Genomic DNA, 20337 nt, shown 5'->3' with positions numbered 1-20337 from the left:
ACGTCACTTTCGTCACTTGATTGACATTCACGGCACCCGAGGGTCTTCTGAGATGACGCTGGCTGCTGCCAGCTCATTAAAATTACCGACTGGAAGGCGAGAAACACTTTATTTCAACAGACTCTGGCGTCTGTCGTCGAAACTCCAAAGACCGACTGCACAGTTGCACAATAATAGCGCTTCTTCATCCTGCCTGCGCTACCAAAATAAGAGTCTCAGAAAGCTGGCGTGCACAAGCTAGCAAGCTACGGAGTTTGCCGACAATGTATTTCTTGTAAAGTGTATACAAAGGAGTACGGAAGCTGGACAAATAAGACGCCAAAAACCAACCACTTTCATGTGGTATTGGACAGAAAGGAGGACTTTTTTTCTCCTCCATTCGAAAATGCGGACGTTATCATCACCACTGTCTGATTCCTATCAATGCAAGTCATCACAATCAGGTAATACACCAACTTATATTCTTGTCTTCATGAAAGAAAGGAATCTATATGTGTTAAACATGCTTGTATTATCTTTAACCACCTTTAAGTTGTTAACAATATTAACTATATGTGTTAAACATGCTTGTATTATCTTTAACCACCTTTATGTTGTTAACAATATTAACTATATGTGTTAAACATGCTTGTATTATCTTTAACCACCTTTAAGTTGTTAACAATATTAACTATATGTGTTAAACATGCTTGTTTTATCTTTAACCACCTTTAACAGCTTGGATGATTCCTTAAAATGTTCCAGGTCCATTCACACATTTAAAAAACACTTTAAGACCAATGTCTTGGAAAAATATATCACTCTTAAATAAACACATTAGTTAATACTATGATCAATGTTAATTAAAATACTAAATGTGGGATATAAATAATAATGGAAGTATAATTGTTTGTATATAAATTGGTACAAAGGTTTAACACGCGTATAAGGATATTTCACATGCCTTTACTGTGTATATAATTGAACAGTGTTCATATTGTGTATAATGTGTATTTATAATATGTTGTACAAAAGATATTTCATAATTTTCGGAAGTTCATCTTGTACTTGACATTGTTTATAGGGTTAGGCGCAATAAGTGTTCAACTTCAGCCTAAACCCTTTCGGTCTGCAACATTTTCATTTTCAATCTATGAATGTACAACTGTTTGTTTATTTTGTTGACCATTGACCGAAGAATAATAAACTAAGTTGTTAACAATATTAACTATTTGTGTTAAACATGCTTGTATTATTTTTTAACCACCTTTAACTTAACACAAAAATGACTAATGATCTACTGCTAACGATGGATTCTGATGCGTCATCTATGTTGCTGCTTCTTGATCTTCGCGCTGCTTTCGATACCGTCGATCATAATATTTTATTAGAGCGTATCAAAACACGTATTGGTATGTCAGACTTAGCTTTGTCGTGGTTTAACTCTTATCTTACTGACAGGATGCAATGCGTCTCCCATAATAATGTGACCTCGGACTATGTTAAGGTAACGTGCGGAGTTCCTCAGGGTTCGGTTCTTGGCCCTGCACTCTTTAATAATTACATGCTGCCGCTAGGCGACATCATACGCAAATACGGTGTTAGCTTTCATTGTTATGCTGATGACACCCAACTCTACATGCCCCTAAAGCTGACCAACACGCCGGATTGTAGTCAGCTGGAGGCGTGTCTTAATGAAATTAAACAATGGATGTCCGCTAACTTCTTGCAACTCAACACTAAGAAAACGGAAATGCTGATTATCGGTCCTGCTAAACACCGACATTTATTTAATAATACCACCTTAACATTTGACAACCAAACAATTACACAAGGCGAATCAGTAAAGAATCTGGGTATTATCTTCCACCCAACTCTCTCCTTTGAGTCACACATTAAGAGTGTTACTAAAACGGCCTTCTTTCATCTCCGTAATATCGCTAAAATTCGTTCTATTTTATCCACTAGCGACGCTGAGATCATTATTCATGCGTTCGTTACGTCTCGTCTCGACTACTGTAACGTATTATTTTCGGGTCTCCCTATGTCTAGCATTAAAAGATTACAGTTGGCACAAAATGCGGCTGCTAGACTTTTGACAAGAACAAGAAAGTTTGATCATATTACGCCTATACTGGCTCACCTGCACTGGCTTCCTGTGCACTTAAGATGTGACTTTAAGGTTTTACTACTTACGTATAAAATACTACACGGTCTAGCTCCGTCCTATCTTGTCGATTGCATTGTACCATATGTCCCGGCAAGAAATCTGCGTTCAAAGAACTCCGGCTTATTAGTGATTCCCAGAGCCCAAAAAAAGTCTGCGGGCTATAGAGCGTTTTCTATTGGGGCTCCAGTACTATGGAATGCCCTCCCGGTAACAATTAGAGATGCTACCTCAGTAGAAGCATTTAAGTCCCATCTTAAAACTCATTTGTATACTCTAGCCTTTAAATAGCCCCCCTGTTAGACCAGTTGATCTGCCGTTTCTTTTCTTTTCTCCTCTGCTCCCCTTTTCCTTGTGCAGGGGGGGGGCACAGGTCCGGTGGCCATGGATGAAGTGCTGGCTGTCCAGAGTCGGGACCCGGGGTGGACCGCTCGCCTGTGCATCGGCTGGGAACATCTCTGCGCTGCTGACCCGTCTCCGCTCGGGATGGTGTCCTGCTGGCCCCACTATGGACTGGACTCTTACTATTATGTTGGATCCACTATGGACTGGACTCTCACAATATTATGTCAGACCCACTCGACATCCATTGCTTTCGGTCTCCCATAGAGGGGGGGGGGTGGGTTACCCACATATGCGGTCCTCTCCAAGGTTTCTCATAGTCATTCACATCGACGTCCCACTGGGGTGAGTTTTTCCTTGCCCTTATGTGGGCTTTGTACCGAGGATGTCGTTGTGGCTTGTGCAGCCCTTTGAGACACTTGTGATTTAGGGCTATATAAATAAACATTGATTGATTGATTGATTGATTTAACTTGTTAACAATATTAACTATATGTGTTAAACATGCTTGCATTATCTTTAAACACCTTTAACTTGTTAACAATATTAACTATATGTATTAAACATACTTGTATTATCATTAAACACCTTTAATGTATTAACAATATTAACTATATGTGTTAAACATGCTTGCATTATCATTAAACACCTTTAACTTGTTAACAAAAACATATATTTCATAAATAAGTAAATATAAATTATATATATGAATGAGGTAGATCCCCACGACTTGATCAATTGAAAAGTAGCTCGCCTGCAGAAGTGAAGTGAAGTGAAGTGAACTATATTTATATAGCGCTTTTCTCTAGTGACTCAAAGCGCTTTACATAGTGAAACCCAATATCTAAGTTACATTTAAACCAGTGTGGGTGGCACTGGGAGCAGGCGGGTAAAGTGTCTTGCCCAAGGACACAACGGCAGTGACTAGGATGGCGGAAGCGGGGATCGAACCTGCAACCCTCAAGTTGCTGGCACGGCCGCTCTACCAACCGAGCTATACCGAAAAAGTGTGAGCACCCCTGATGTAAATAATTCAATGTATATACTCTGATGATGAACTTGTGTGATGACTGTATTATGCTGATAGTATATATTTGTACCATGAATTGATTAATGTGGACCCCGACTTAAACAAGTTGAAAAACTTATTGGTGTGTTACCATTGAGTGGTCAATTGTACGGAATATGTACTGTACTGTGCAATCTACTAATACAAGTTTCAATCAATCACTCAATCAATGTGCTCCAATGATTATTCCCAAAATGATTATTCACTGTACATGCACACAGAGAATACAACAATTATAATTTTAGTGCTCTAATGATTATTCACAAAGTGAAAGAAGTGAGCTACCTTTTACATTTCCGCCCGTCACAACGCAGTCCATTTCTCTCGCTCCTTTCCAACTAGCAGACAACTTCTAACGCGTTGAGGTACATTTGTGAAGCAGGAGCATATATACCGAGTGTCGTAGTCATAGTCTTGTTTTATACACATATATTTAGTTTGGGTAACTTTATAGTTGAGAGCCGACTGAGAGAATCACACTGGTGGCGTTGTTTACGCCGCCATAAAACACTTCCGGAATGGGGTCCAATCGGAGAGTCGAACGTCAGGGAAAGGCGTGGTTTTAGTACACGCATGCGCCTTTAAAACACCATGGGGTTGTGACGCACAAAATGGGAAAGGGTTGATGGGCAAGTCTCACTTTAAAGACTTTGGGAAACATACATACATATATATACATACATACATATACATACATATATATATTTACATATATATACATATATAGTATATATATATATATATATATATATATATATATATATATATGTATGTATGTATGTATGTATGTATGTATGTATGTATGTATGTATGTATATATATATATATATATATATATATATATATATATATATATATATATATATATATATATATATATATATATATATATACATACATATATATATATATATACATATATATATATATATATATATACATATATACATAGCACAGGCCAAAAGTTTGGACACACCTTCTCATTCAATGTATTTTCTTTATTTTCATGACTATTTACATTGTAGATTGTCACATGAAAATTAAATTGGGCAAAATTAAACCACTATCAATTACTCAACTGTTTTAAAACAAGCCTCACATTAAAAACGTAAGTAAAACTTAACATTTAATTTGATTTAAAAAAAACAACCGTATTGGCAGTTTTTAGCAGATTCACTTTATCGACCTATTAACATATTGTTGCCTTCTCAAAGCACCATCTTAAATTCACTCACCCGTATTTGTTGTTCATTTCATTCACAAGGCAACAAAACAGCAGCTGCTCTCCCAGATGTGTTGTCTACCACTCAAAGTGAAACCATGGCTACAAATAGAAGCGGTGGAGTTGCTGCCAGTGCACAATTATCTCACCTCACAGGTCTTTCTCGTTGGTCTGCTTCGGTGTTCCACATCCCTGGAAGTCTCCACCCATCACCGCTGACATTAACGTCTGCTCGGGTAGACTTTGTGGACATACGTCGGACATTTTAAAGGACAAGAAGTAACGAGGAATCTCGGGAAGCTGGTTCTTCGGTTTTGAGGATTATGCCAGAACAAGTGCAAGATTGCGTCAAGGAACGTTTGAGGAGAAGCTTGTGGAAACATGTGGAATTACTACCATAAGACTCTTCTTTGGTGAGGGGATCATGGCAACTGACTGGAACATGTCCAAAGAGGATTACAACCATTCCTTGTTTGTTTCTACCAGCCGACGTCTGATCAATGGCAGACATGATTCACACACACCTTTCTGTTGCTATGCTCTGACATCAGCTCTCCGTAACATTCGATAAACGACCGTTTTGGGTTGTCTCTCCCATGCCACCGTTATCACCTGAAATCTCCCCTTTGCTTCCTGATGTCTCAGTCGAGCAATTCACCGGACAGTCAGGCCTTGCTGCAGTCTATGTTGGAGCGACTGAAGCTCCAACACGGAAAGGAAAGGCCGGCGGATGGAGCGGGAGCCATTCAAAGCCACCACGTGTATGAATTTGGTGTCCCGACAGAAAGATTTGGTGTATCGTCTGTGGATAGTAGTCTCAGTCACAAAGATGGAGAGAGTCTGCAGTCGGTTGATAGCTTTAAACAAGGTCACTGTCGCCTACCTTTACAGAAAGACTACATGGGTGTAAACATGCTGGAGAGTGAGACACGGATATGTAATGCTTCACCTAAGAGGACTGACGTCGAGGCCCCATGGGACAGCCTAAGTGGACGTAAGGACACAACCACTGAACAGGACCAAGCGTTAAAACACAACACTTATGACTGGTCATGGCAGAGCACAGGTTTTACCGCGGACAGTCAAGGGAATAAAACCTTTCACGCCGTAAATGGAGAGTATGCAAGTTTGTCTAAATGGAGAGACATGCAAATGATGCCCAAGAAAGGCGTTAGCCTGACCACAAGGCAGCAACAACGATCGTCTGAAAGCAAAGCCAGGCGGTGGACCGAGAAAATCAAGGAGAAATGGAAGGAGAAGTCCGGTTTTAAGAAGGGAAAGGACGAGGCAAAAGACCTAGTGAGTCTTACATCTGTGTTACATAAAGCGATAGTTCATAGGACTAAATCTTTGTCATCCCCAGAGTTCAGCATCAAACCACCTGGACATTACATCAAGTCAGGACAGCAGTGAAAGCCCGGTCACCCAATCACAGGACGACGCTATTGACGCGTTTATCAGGTAATCAGTGATCGTCCAAATGAGCTGAAACTGCATAACACACAAAGGCTGATCCAACTTGAAAACCCTCAAGAAAAATGAGTCAAATATGTAGGACATTTCCAAATGACAGTGGCAAGGCTGTTTCTTCTTGCCGCGACGTTTCATGCGCAACACACATTCGTCACTGACAAACACTGTCAACCAGCTGGCCGTCAAATGCTTATTATGAATTTACGAGGTTTTACTTACTTATGCATAGGAGCGCCAAGGTCCCATAGCAAGGATATTCAACTAAATTGATTTGGGGGGGCCATTATTCCAGAAAGCTAACAACCAGGGTGCAGGACTTATCCTTTCACTATTAGTCTTATTTGGTCAATTCCTGAGAACCAGCGTTTATTTATTTTGTCAGAATTACAGGAGCGTTTTGCTGTTTTTAAGCAAGGTCTGCGAAAAAAGCTAGTCAAAGATCATCTCTTTGAGTCTCTTACAAGTTTTCTGAACCGAACTCGCGGCACACTAGTGTGCCGTGAGATATTGTCTGGTGTGCCGTGGGAAATTATGAAACTTCACCTAATTGGTCCAAAAAATCCATCCATCCATCCATCTTCTTCTGCTTATCCGAGGTCGGGTCGCGGGGGCAGCAGCCTAAGCAGGGAAGCCCAGACTTCCCTCTCCCCAGCCACTTCGTCCAGCTCTTCCTGTGGGACCCCGAGGCGTTCCCAGGCCAGCCGGGAGACATAGTCTTCCCAACGTGTCCTGGGTCTTCCCCGCGGCCTCCTACCGGTCGGACGTGCCCTAAACACCTCCCTAGGGAGGCGTTCGGGTGGCATCCTGACCAGATGCCCGAACCACCTCATCTGGCTCCTCTCCATGTGGAGGAGCAGCGGCTTTACTTTGAGCTCCTCCCGGATGGCAGAGCTTCTCACCCTATCTCTAAGGGAGAGCCCCGCCACCCAGCGGAGGAAACTCATTTCGGCCGCTTGTACCCGTGATCTTGTCCTTTCGGTCATAACCCAAAGCTCATGATCATAGGTGAGGATGGGAACGTAGATCGACCGGTAAATTGAGAGCTTTGCCTTCCGGCTCAGCTCCTTCTTCACCACAACGGATCGATACAGCGTCTGCATTACTGAAGACGCCGCACCGATCCCCCTTTCGATCTCACGATCCACTCTTCCCTCACTCGTGAACAAGACTCCGAGGTACTTGAACTCCTCCACTTGGGGCAAGATCTCCTCCCCAACCCGGAGATGGCACTCCACCCTTTTCTGGTCCAAAAAATATTTTTTGCAAATCGATAATTATAATCTGCAAATAATGTGCCGTTGCTTAGTGTCTGTGCTGTGTAAAACTCGGCAGGGTAACCATGAAATACTCCATGTCGGTAGGTGGCAGCAGGTAGTTCATTGCTTTGTAAAAGTCGGAATGTGTCGGGTGAGACGAGGATGGTTTGTTGTGATCCCAATATGCAGACCACAGGTAAAAAGGTATGTAACGCTTAAACCAAAAATGGACAAAAAGGAAAGGTAAAGGAAAACGAAAGTAAAACTGAACTGGCTACTAAGTAAACAGAAACAGAATGCTGGACGACAGCAAAAACTTACGGCGTCCACAAAGTACATCCGTACATGACATGACAATCAACAATGTCCACACTAAGAAGGATAGCAACAACTTAAATGGCCTCGCTTGCTAACACAAAGCAGGTGCGGGGAATAGCGCTCAAAGGAAGACATGAAACTGCTACAGGAAAACACCAACAAAACAGGAAGGGCCACCAAAATAACAGCGCAAGATAAGAACTAAAGCACAGGAAAACACCAACAATCTCAAAATAAGGCACGACAACCAGGTGGAATTTCATTTTTTTAACGTTTTCTGCTGGTGGTGTGCCTCCGGATTCTTAAACCGTGCCTTGCCTCAAAAAAGGTTGAAAAACACTAAGAAGTCGAACAAAGGATTACAGGGATGTATCGATACAAACATTTCATATCACGGTTATTATTATTGCGGTATTGTTAAATGTGCTCAAAAACACTGAACATTTTTGACTAAGTTATTTTTTTAAATACCTAAAATAAATAATTACACTGCTAAGAAACATGTCATTCGTTTCTTATGCTTCACTGATAGTGTTTTAGTCTCAGTATTTTACCTGTTTTAATGGCTTTTATTGTTTTAAATATTTGTTCGGAGCACATTATATTTCTTAAAAGGAAAAGTGCATAGCAAATAAAATCTATGATTTGTATTATTTCTGGCAGGGGTTGTGTCCTGCTCTGTTCAGCGGTCCTTGAACGCACCATAAATAACCTCTGTCTCGTATTCCTCTGAGGATTGGACGATCAACGTCAACATTTGTTGATTGGATTTTTGACATATACAGTCCAGAAATACGATTAAACACATGTGAAATGTTATTTTTTTCTCCTTATATAAGTAACCCACAAAAATTATATATAAATTAAAATAAAAAAAAAATGCGCCAGTCAAATAAGTACAGGCAAATATTGACATTAAGCCACAGACAACCGCACACCTGAATGTCCCCAACAATGTGCAGCAATACACAAAAGTAGACAAAAGGCTCATCAATTATCTACCTTTCAAATACTTTTCAAGTTAAATTTGAGATCAGTCTCTTTTACATATTTTGGGAAACCACCCCAATCCTGAAACTTCACAGAACAACCGTTAAATGTCGGCCTAATTTTCTCCAATGTAAGGAAATAAAGAATATCTCTAATCCAGCGGGTGTGGCGGAGACGCGATGTTGCCTTCCAATGTAGCACAATGAGTCTTTCAGCCAACAAAGTAGTAAACGCTAACAAGTTCTTTTTGGATTTGCTAAGAGAAGATGACAGAGGGGCTACCCAAAATAGTCTGCTTGGATGGTTCGGTTCGATCTTTTCGCCAATTGTTAAAGACAAAATATAAAACATTTCAGTCCAAAAAATGCACAGGGATGGGCAAAGCCAAAACATATGCATTAAGTTAGCTGGAGACTGTTGAAACCAGTGACAAGCAGTCACTAGAGGCAGGTGAGGCGGGGCCTCACCTCCCAGGGGGTGATCAAGGGGATGGGTCAAATGCAGAGGACAAATTTCACTACACCTAGTGTGTGTGTGACAATCATTGGTACTTTAACTTAACTTTAACTTTACACATACAAACTGTAGCACACAAAAAAGCACATTTAATAAAAAAAAACGTTATTATGGTCTTACCTTTACTTAGAAATTAAGTCCATGCGCCGCAACTAAAGCCCTCACTTAAACTTTCCACGTGCAAGATTGAATCTATTTAAAAAAAAGTGTAACCGAGGGTTTATAAATGTCACCTATACTGTATGAAACTACAAAATAACAAACACGGAGGCTCCAGTTTACACGAGGACCACTTTATTTACCTTCTTTCAAAAACCTCCGCAACGTGACATCACTTCCGCTCTTAGCGCCTTCAAAATAAGAGCTCAAGGCATATACTGTATAACAGCGCATAACAGGAACTTAACATCACAAAGAGGAAAGCCCATGAAAATAGGTTACAAAAGTTATTTAATAAGAAGCCAAAAAGTGCAAAAACAATAATGTTCATGTTGGAGGAGTTGTGAATTAGGTACACGTGCAGTCTGCAGGTGTATCTAATGTTGTGTCCCTGCAGTCATTCACAACTCCTCCAACACCGCAATTATTGTTTTTGCACTTTTTGGCTTCTTATGAAATAATTTTTTAAAATAGATTCAATCTTGCACGTGGAAAGTTTAAGTGTGGGCTTTAGTTGATATAACAATTCTACGGCGAGGGTGCAGGAGGCGAGCCTCAGCCAGTGCGTCTTTTGCAGCCGTTTTATGATCGCTCAGCACAAGAAATACGTTACACGCATACAGTTGTTGACAAAATACACTGTGCATTACATACCTCAGCTAACTAAACTATGGAAATGTATAATATAATTCATAGAGCAATACAGTCTCACTGCACAGCAGGCCAGCAGTTAGCCGAGTCATTGCGCAATCCATGTTGAGGCACTGAGTGACGTGCCTCAACTGGCTGCTGTTCACCGCACCGTCTCTTCTCGGTATTTGAACGGCAAATGTGAAAATTCAGCGATTTTGAATAAAAATAATCTAAAACTGGTGAAGTTAAATGGAAAATAACTTTATAGTATAATCACTGGATACATATAACAATTTAAATTTTTTTTTTCTTTTTTAAATTGTTTTTCTTTCCATGATGGCAGGTGAGGCCCTGCCTCACCTGCCTCTAGTGACTGCACGTCACTGGTTGTTCATCCCCAGACTTGACCATCTTAAAAAGGCACTTTCGACAAGAGAAGGAGGGAAAGCATGGTTAGCAGTGATGGGTGCAAGACTAGAAATAGTCTGTAAGCCGAAATAGCGCTTCTGAATGAGGTTTTTACGATTAAATTTTCGTAAAAGCAGAAGTAGAAGAGTGGATGTGCGAGTGAACCAGAGCCCTAAGAGATACTGGTTTAGTTGAGTTAGCATCCGTAACCAGCCATAACAGAGGGGGATCAAATGCTTCATACTGCAGCCAATATTTAAGAATTCTAATGTTGGTTGCCCAGTTGTAAAAGCTAAAGTTAGGCAGTGCTAATCCTACCGACGATTTAAGTTGCTGGACATCCATTGTTTAATTTCATTTAGCCACGCCTCCAGCTGACTACAATCTGGCGTGTTTGTCACCTTTAGGGGCATGTAAAGTTGGGTGTCATCAGCATAACAGTGAAAGCTAACACCGTATTTACGTATGATGTCACCTAGCGGCTGCATATAGATGCTGAAGAGTGCAGGGCCAAGAACCGAACCCTGTGGAACTCTGCACGTTACCTTAACATACTCCGAAGTCACATTGTTTTGGGAAACGCACTGATTTCACGGAGTTCAACCAAGAAAAGGCTTTGCAATATACTGTAATAAAAATGCTTGCTGAAATGTGAGGGGTGTACTAGGTTTTGGAATATAGTACAGTATATAGTACATAGTATATAGTACATTCATCATTAAAGTTCCTTAAACTATGTCAAAAATTGCTTAATGTCGCCATCATTCCAAATTTTTGGACTGAGGTGTTTGCATGCACTCAATGTCAGTTTCTTTCCCGTTTCAGATCAAGTGAGGACCTACAGTGTGGTTTTAGCTCCATCAACTTACTCGAGGAGATCGTCTCAGGTCAAGAGTGGGCCAAGTTCCTGAACCCTCCCCTCTCAGCCCCCTCAGCTAATCAGAGACCACCAGAGGAGACCCTAGGCAGCCTCAGTGCCACAACTACGTCTAATAATAATGGCCGACCCGCTTTTGTTCCGCTCCAACCTGGAGGTTCGGACGGGCAGTGGAGCTTCAGGGATAGCGAGTCGTTGTCCGTCTATAACTCCCATGCCAGTGGGAACATTACAGAAACACAGAACCACACAGGTCACAGTGAGGATGACCAGTCCCAACCAATGGAACAAGAACAAAGCCAATCACAGGAACAGCTAAAGGGGAGTGGACGGTTGCAATCCAGGACTTCCGATGTGGAGGTTAGCTGCCAACATGAACACAAGTCATCAATAATATTTTGTTTTCATAATCTGTTGTTGTTAACAGCGTGCAGACATTCTGGAAGACTTATCGCTAATCAGCAGGATCAGCAGAATCAGCAGAAAGAGACACTATCACGTAGCAGTGACTCAAGTGGACTGGACACCAGGTGAACAAAAAGGTCATTAGCACTTGAATAAAGACAAGGGTGATGGATTTCGCTAATATGTGGACATGTCTTTCGTTCCAGGGACCATCATGTCTACCCCAAGCAGCCATGCAATGGATGACTCAGAGGAGCATCCCCTGTCACCCTTCTTCAGGCAAAATGGAGCCTCTGTCCCCTCCCCTTTTTATCCCAGTGCTCCTCCATCAACACGAGGAGTCCTCAAAAACTACGGATTCCTGAATTCCGATTCCTCACTGGAAAGCAAAAGGGTAAGTGTTATTGGAAGTATGGGAAGCAGTGCTCAAGGATCCACCTTCTGACACCATGACCAAAAATAACAATTGTGTACACGACTGTCAGGCTGATATATTTTAGAACTTTCTGGAGGCCTTATTCAAATCTTTCTAGAGATCTAGCGATCCCACCTCTGTCATCATTTGCTACTGAACCCCTGAACTGGGATTACCTGAGTTTATCAATTTCAATCATGCGAGTATTTTCAGTTTCAGCTTTTTCCCTTTCAGGGGTCGCATTAATGGTTACTTTTTATGCCAGATGCTCTTCCTGACGCAGCACTGTTCAGGAACCAAACCCACACTCTCTGCCATGAAAGGCAGCAGTGTGTACTATTACACCCCCAGGGGTACTTTGTAATCCTTCGAGTGCATCACCCGTTTATCATAGTCTATTGGACATTGGCTACCTGTCCCAGGGTCAGGGGGGCCGACATCCTTACAACTAACCATCCCACTTTTGTCACTGGAATCTGTACACGAAACAGGGCATATGGGGACTGATGTAAGATGACAACATGGTTGTCAGCTTGCAGAGGGGTTACCTGTCTGGAGTTCCGGATTCACTGGGTACCCCACAGGCTGTCTTTTGACCAAAGATCACCATTTTTCACTGAACTGGAACCTGGATATAAATAAAAACATATGGGGATTTTAAAAACCTGTATGCTGATGACAACATGTTTGTCACATCATGGAGTTACCAATCTGGGTCTTTTGGACACTGGGCGGTCTTTTGACCAAAGATCCACTTGTTTGTCGCAGAACTCTGAGGAATTTGTGCGGAGGCTTCCACATTTACTCTTCTGTTTTTCGCAGAGGGGTTTCCTGATTCACTGGGCCCCCCACAGGTGTTTTTTCAACCAAAGATGCCAATTATGACACCATTTTTCCCTGAACTGGAACCTGGATAGAAATAAGATTGCATAGGGACTGAAAAACCTGTATGCTGACGACAACATGGTTGTCACATCATGGGGTTACCTATCTTGGTTCTTTGAGCACTGGGTACCCCACGGGTGGTCTTTTCACCAAAGATCCACTTGTTTGTCGCAGAACTCTGAGGAATTTGTGTGGAGGCTTCCACATTTACTCTTCTGATTCTCGCAGAGGGGTTACCTGTCTGGGGTTTCTGATTCACTGGGTTCCCCACAGGTGGTTTTTCAACCAAAGATCCCAATAATGACACCCTTTTTCACTGAACTGGAACCTGGATAGAAATAAGATTGTATAGGGACTGAAAAACCTGTATGCTGACGACAACATGGTTGTCACATCATGGGGTTACCTATCTGGGTTCTTTGGGCACTGGGTACCCCACGGGTGGTCTTTCGACCAAAGGTCCCAATTCTGACACCATTTTTCACTGAATTGGAACCTGGATATAAATAAGAACATATGGGGATTTTAAAAACCTGTATGCTGATGACAACATGTTTGTCACATCATGGGTAACCAATCTGGGTCTTTTGGACACTGGGTATCCCATGGGTGGTCTTATGACCAAAGATCCATTTGTTTGTCACAGAACTCTGAGGAATTTGTGCAGAGACTTCCACATTTACCCTTCTGTTTCTCGCAGAGGGGTTTCCTGATTCACTGGGCACCCCACAGGTGGTTTTTCAACCAAAGATCCCAATTATGACACCATTTTTCACTGGACTGGAACCTGGATAGAAATAAGATCGTATGGGGACTGAAAAACCTGTATGCTGACGACAACATGGTTGTCACATCATGGGGTTACCTATCTTGGTTCTTTGAGCACTGGGTACCCCACGGGTGGTCTTTTGACCAAAGATCCAATTGTTTGTCGCAGAACTCTGAGGAATTTGTGTGGAGGCTTCCACATTTACTCTTCTGTTTCTCGCAGAGTGGTTACCTGTCTGGGGTTTTTTGATTCACTGGGCACCCCACAGGTGAGTTTTCAACCGAAGATCCCAATAATGACACCCTTTGTCACTGAACTGGAACCTGGATAGAAATAAGATCGTATAGGGACTGAAAAACCTGTATGCTGACGACAACATGGTTGTCACATCAGGGGGTTACCTATCTGGATTCTTTGGGCACAGGGTACCCCACGGGTGGTCTTTCGACCAAAGGTCCCAATTCTGACACCATTTTTTACTGAACTGGAACCTGGATATAAATAAGAACATATGGGGATTTTAAAAACCTGTATGCTGATGACAACATGTTTGTCACATCATGGGGTTACCAATCTGGGTCTTTTGGACACTGGGTATCCCATGAGCAGTCTTATGACCAAAGATCCACTTGTTTGTCGCAGAACTCTGAGGAATTTGTGCGGAGGCTTCCACATTTACTCTTCTGTTTTTCGCAGAGGGGTTTCCTGATTCACTGGGCACCCCACAGGTGGTTTTTCAACCAAAGATCCCAATTATGACACCATTTTTCACTGAACTGGAACCTGGATAGAAATAAGATCGTATGGGAACTGAAAAACCTGTATGCTGACGACAACATGGTTGTCACATCATGGGGTTACCTATCTGGATTCTTTGGGCACGGGGTACCTCAAGGGTGGTCTTTTGACCAAAGGTCCCAATTCTGACACCATTTTTCACTGAACTGGAACCTGGATATAACTAAGAACATATGGGGATTTTAAAAACCTGTATGCTGATGACAACATGTTTGTCACATCATGGGGTTACCAATCTGGGTCTTTTGGACACTGGGCGGTCTTTTGACCAAAGATCCACTTGTTTGTCGCAGAACTCGGAGTAATTTGTGCAGAGGCTTCCACATTTACTCTTCTGTTTTTCGCAGAGGGGTTTCCTGATTCACTGGGCACCCCACAGGTGGTTTTTCAACCAAAGATCCCAATTATGACACCATTTTTCACTGGACTGGAACCTGGATAGAAATAAGATCGTATGGGGACTGAAAAACCTGTATGCTGACAACAACATGGTTGTCACATCATGGGGTTACCTATCTTGGTTCTTTGAGCACTGGGTACCCCACGGATGGTCTTTTGACCAAAGATCCACTTGTTTGTCGCAGAACTCTGAGGAATTTGTGTGGAGGCTTCCACATTTACTCTTCTGTTTCTCGCAGAGGGGTTACCTGTCTGGGGTTTCTGATTCACTGGGTTCCCCACAGGTGGTTTTTCAACCAAAGATCCCAATAATGACACCCTTTTTCACTGAACTGGAACCTGGATAGAAATAAGATTGTATAGGGACTGAAAAACCTGTATGCTGACGACAACATGGTTGTCACATCATGGGGTTACCTATCTGGATTCTTTGGGCACTGGGTACCCCACGCGTGGTCTTTTGACCAAAGGTCCCAATTCTGACACCATTTTTCACTGAACTGGAACCTGGATATAAATAAGAACATATGGGGATTTTAAATGCCTGTATGCTGATGACAACATGTTTGTCACATCATGGGGTTACCAATCTGGGTCTTTTGGACACTGGGCGGTCTTTTGACCAAAGATACACTTGTTTGTCGCAGAACTCTGAATAATTTGTGCGTAGGCTTCCACATTTACTCTTCTGTTTCTCGCAGATGGGTTTCCTGATTCACTGGGCACCCCACAGGTGGTTTTTCAACCAAAGATCCCAATTATGACACCATTTTTCACTGAACTGGAACCTGGATAGAAATAAGATCGTATGGGGACTGAAAAACCTGTATGCTGACGACAATATGGTCGTCACATCATGGGGTTACCTATCTTGGTTCTTTGAGCACTGGGTACCCCACGGGTGGTCTTTCAACCAAAGGTCCCAATTCTGACACCATTTTTCACTGAACTGGAACCTGGATATAAATAAGAACATATGGGGATTTTAAAAACCTGTATGCTGATGACAACATGTTTGTCACATCATGCGGTTACCAATCTGGGTCTTTTGGACACTGGGTATCCCATGGGCAGTCTTATGACCAAAGATCCATTTGTTTGTCACAGAACTCTGAGGAATTTGTGCGGAGACTTCCACATTTACCCTTCTGTTTCTCGCAGAGGGGTTTTTTGATTCACTGGGCACCCCACAGGTGGTTTTTCAACCAAAGATCCCAATTATGACACCATTTTTCACTGGACTGGAACCTGGATAGAAATAAGATCGTATGGGGACTGAAAAACCTGTATGCTGACGACAACATGGTTGTCACATCATGGGGTTACCTATCTTGGTTCTTTGAGCACTGGGTACCCCACGGGTGGTCTTTTGACCAAAGATCCACTTGTTTGTCGCAGAACTCTGAGGAATTTGTGTGGAGGCTTCCACATTTACTCTTCTGTTTCTCGGAGAGGGGTTACCTGTCTGGGGTTTCCTGATTCACTGGACACCCCACAGGTGGTTTTTCAACCAAAGATCCCAATAATGACACCCTTTGTCACTGAACTGGAACCTGGATAGAAATAGGATCGTATAGGGACTGAAAAACCTATATGCTGACGACAACATGGTTGTCACACCTATCTGGGTTCTTTGGACACTGGATCCCCCTACGGGTGGTCTTACGACGAAAGATCCACTTGTTTGTAGCAGAACTCCGAGGAATATGAGTGGAGACTTCCACGTCTACTGTTCTGTTTCTCCACATATTATTTAGTAGGTTCTGCCTTCAGTTTCATGTAGGGGACGGACTGGAACTCATCTTTTTATACCTCTTTCTTGGCCATGTCTTCCCATCAGAGACGAGTCGAGCCCAACCGGCGGGTTCATTTTGCAGAGAGGGTGGAGGAGATACCGCCGGTGGAAGTGGCTCTGCAGTCAGATGGTTCAGAGGAGGACTGTGGCACAGACGGGGGTTCTGTCACGAGGCGGCGGTCTGCTCTTCCCGCCTGGATCCTGGCCCTGAAGAGAAGGAACAGCGAGAGGAAGCACAGATAGTTGCTGTGCCAATGAAACCTGTCTTCTTTACAACAATATTACACTACAACAGGTTACACCGGGGTGTCCAAAGCGCGGTCCGGGGGCCAACAACAACCCACAGCTAATTTTTTAATGGCCCGCGACACAATTTAAAAATACTCGGAAAAAAAACATAAACAGTGGAATAGGAGAGCAAACAGGTGTAATGTAACGATGAAATGTTGCAATATTGACACTAATAACACAGTTTGTTACTTAAAAACGGTCATTACTCAAAAAGTAATAAAAACCTACACCAGACAGATAAATCATAAGTTGAAAGTAAAATCAACATGCAGTACAAGCCAAAAGTTTAGATGTGTTTTCTTTATTTTCATGACTATTTACATTGTAGATTGTCACATCAGAACTATGAATGAACACATTAAGTAAAGTTAAAGTAGCAATGATTGTCACACACACACGAGGTGTAGCGAAATTATTCTCTGCATTTGACCCATCACCCTTGATCACCCCCTGGAGTTATGTACTTGACAAAAAGGTGAAATAACTGAAAACACATTTTATATTCTAGTTTCTTCAAAATAGCTCTGATTACTGCTTTGCACACTCTTGGCATTCTCTCCATGAGCTTCAAGAGGCCTGAAATGGTTTTGTTGCGCGCGCCCATTCTCTTCCTCTCAGGGAATCCAACACACTGGTCAATCCCAAGTTCTTTCGGATGACATATATTTGGAGTAAAGAGGACCACCGAGACAGAATAGTACTTGGCCAAGTTTTACTAAAGCTTTAGGAGACCAGCCCTTACAATGCGACAATAGCATCAGCAAGAAGAGGTCTAAATCCAAACAAAAAGAGTCAGCGTGTGTAGAGCGGAAACTGCCCCTCTCGCCCAGAAAGGAGCGCGGCTGCTTCTTCAAACCAGATAAGGAACTGGCCAAAACAGCTCTGTGAGCCGACCAACAGAAGCCCTTAAAACACAACAAAGAGTTTACTAGCGAACATAAGATAAAAGCACGGAGATCACGAGAAGACACACTACGTGGGGAAATGCTAGCTGCTTTAAACTTGACCATTGATTCATTTGTTCATTAATTTTTTATTTATCTCCTTCATTGATGTGCATTTTTGATCAACAAACAATGAAACTTTATGTACTATAAACGTTATATGACAACTATATATATATATATATATATATAAATATATATATATATATATATATATATATATATATTAGAGATGCGCGGATAGGCAATTATTTCATCCGCAACCGCATCAGAAAGTCGTCAACCATCCGCCATCCACCCGATGTAACATTTGATCAGAACCGCATCCGCCCGCACCCGCCCCAATTGTTATATATCTAATATAGACGATGCAAGGCATTAGTGAGGTTATAAAGCTTTTGCCTGTTAAAGAAAGGAGACTGATCCAATGCAGCACAGACATTCGCGTGCCACGCTGTCACGACCCAGACGCACACCAGTGCGCAATCATATGGGAGCCGCGCTGAGCGCACCTCCAAGCGCGTCTCGCTGCCGGCGACGGCCGCGTATGAGCCCGACGCTCCAGCGCCATCCATTTTCAGGGCTAGTTGATTCGGCAGGTGGGTTGTTACACACTCCTTAGCGGGTTCCGACTTCCATGGCCACCATCCAGCTGCTGTCTATATCAACCAGGGTGAGCCCCACCCCTTTCGTGAGCGCACTGCACGCGGAGTGACCCCTGTTACGCGCCCCCGGCAATGGGGGTGGCGGGCAGGTAAGCTGCGCGGGCGGAGCGCGCGGAGTGACCCCTGTTACGAGCCCCCGGCCACTGGGGTGGCGAGCAGGTAAGCTGCTTACCTGCTGCGCGTGACGCCGGCCGCGGCGAAGGCGGACGAGGCGGGGTGTCGGTGCGGTGGGCGCGGTGGTGACCCTGGACGTGCGTCAGGCCCTTCTCGCGGATCACCTCAGCTACGGCTCCCGGTGGGGCCCTCTCGGGGGAAGGGGCCTCGGTCCCGGACCCCGGCGAGGCGTCCCTTCTCCGCTCCGTAAAAGTGTCCATCTCTTTTTTTTTTTTTTCTTCTGTTGTGGCATATGCAGCAGGTGCCTGCTCGTTTTTCGTATGTGGGTAACAACATTAAACTATGTATATATATTTCCGAATTGGTTTAACTGCCACCCGCCTGAATCTATTTAAAATCTAATTTTTTTTTATTTCAACCACCCGACCCGACCCGACCCGCGGATAAAATCTAATTTTTTTAAAATTTCATCCGCCCGATCCGCGGATAATCCGCGGACTCCGCGGTTGTGCCGGCAAACCGCGCATCTCTAATATATATATATATAAACTGTATATACAGTATATATATATATATATATATATATATATAGTAGGGCTGCAACAACTAGTCGATTAAATCGATTAAAATCGATTATAAAAATAGTTGGCGATTAATTTAGTCATCGATTCGTTGGATCTATGCTATGCGCAGAGGCAATTATTATTATTATTATTTTATTTTTTTATAAACCTTGTTATTTATAAACTGCAGCATGTACAAACAGCTGAGAAACAATAATCAAAATAAGTATGGTGCCAGTATGCTGTTTTTCCCCCCAATAAAATACTGGAAAGGATAGAAATGTAGTTTGTCTCTTTTATCCGATTATTAATCGATCAATCGAAGTAATAATCGACAGATTAATTGATTATGAAATTAATCGTTAGTTGCAGCCCCATTATATAGCAACTAAACACATATTCTTGAGAAGGAACAGGATGAAGAAAATCTTATATTTCCTTCCCCCTTCAACATAATAAGTAGTCTTACTTAATGAATAGCTCAGATTCACAAGCATACAAACCAAACAAATACATCCAAATATAATGAAAACAAACACAGAAAAAAAACAACCAACAAGTGCAAAACTTCATGAAGTACAAACCGAACAAAAAAAGTGTTAATAATTGAAAAATTGTTTCTAAATTATCACAAAAACTTTGTGTTACATTGAGGGTCTGGTGAGAAGACAAAAGCTGTCTTTGAAACCTACCAAGAGTAAGGCTTGTAAAACTCCACTGTGTAGGGGGGGAAGCAACATGAAGGTGTTCTGTTTTCTCTCATGTATGGTAATCAACAGAAAGATATTGTTCTAACCCAAGGACTTCAAAGCGGAGAGAAGACAGGATCTGCCCAATTTCCAGACGACCTCTTTTTTGAACCTCCTTTTTGAACTGGTTCACGAA

General features: G+C 42.5%; 2 protein-coding genes across 5 annotated transcripts in view; one reads left to right on the top strand and one right to left on the bottom strand.

The window, feature by feature from the left end:
* The window catches only part of rad9a (RAD9 checkpoint clamp component A), a 29302-nt gene extending 24427 nt beyond the window's left edge, over positions 1-4875 (bottom strand). For 2 of the 3 annotated variants that reach the window (XM_061930688.2, XM_061930687.2), the window contains exon 1: positions 4793-4875. Coding sequence is in view for 1 of the 3 variants with exons in the window: in XM_061930685.2 (XP_061786669.1) it covers positions 3843-3876 (34 nt within the window). In the remaining 2 variants the exon portion in view is untranslated. Of the gene's footprint in view, positions 1-3842; positions 4065-4792 lie in introns of those variants that run through there. The other variant, XM_061930685.2, reaches the window with a different exon arrangement.
* A 133-nt stretch (positions 4876-5008) lies between these two features.
* Positions 5009-18266, top strand: LOC133577048 (uncharacterized). 2 transcript variants are annotated; one of them, XM_061930562.2, is made up of 6 exons: positions 5009-6078; positions 6143-6240; positions 11358-11769; positions 11837-11939; positions 12021-12208; positions 16921-18266. In XM_061930562.2, the coding sequence occupies exons 1-6, from the start codon at positions 5416-5418 to the stop codon at positions 17116-17118; spliced, it is 1662 nt and encodes a 553-aa protein (XP_061786546.2). In that variant the 5' UTR covers positions 5009-5415; the 3' UTR covers positions 17119-18266. The 2 variants fall into 2 exon arrangements, with proteins under 2 accessions (XP_061786546.2, XP_061786545.2); XM_061930561.2 differs by having other exon boundaries at positions 11837-11951.
* Positions 18267-20337: the final 2071 nt, after the last annotated feature.

The sequence above is a fragment of the Nerophis lumbriciformis genome, linkage group LG36, assembly GCF_033978685.3.
Source record: "Nerophis lumbriciformis linkage group LG36, RoL_Nlum_v2.1, whole genome shotgun sequence".
Lineage (NCBI taxonomy): Eukaryota > Metazoa > Chordata > Actinopteri > Syngnathiformes > Syngnathidae > Nerophis > Nerophis lumbriciformis.
Note: the sequence above shows the minus strand (reverse complement) of the source record. Positions and strands in the feature narration are given on the sequence as shown.

Excerpts from the sequence above, each read along its gene's own strand:
- LOC133577048 (XM_061930561.2), top strand. The coding sequence starts at position 5,416 with ATGTCTCAGTCGAGCAATTCACCGGACAGTCAGGCCTTGCTGCAGTCT. Across the intron at positions 11,952-12,020 it reads GACACCAGGTGAACAAAAAG|GGACCATCATGTCTACCCCA; the intron begins GTCATTAGCACT and ends CTTTCGTTCCAG. Across the intron at positions 12,209-16,920 it reads CCTCACTGGAAAGCAAAAGG|AGACGAGTCGAGCCCAACCG; the intron begins GTAAGTGTTATT and ends TCTTCCCATCAG.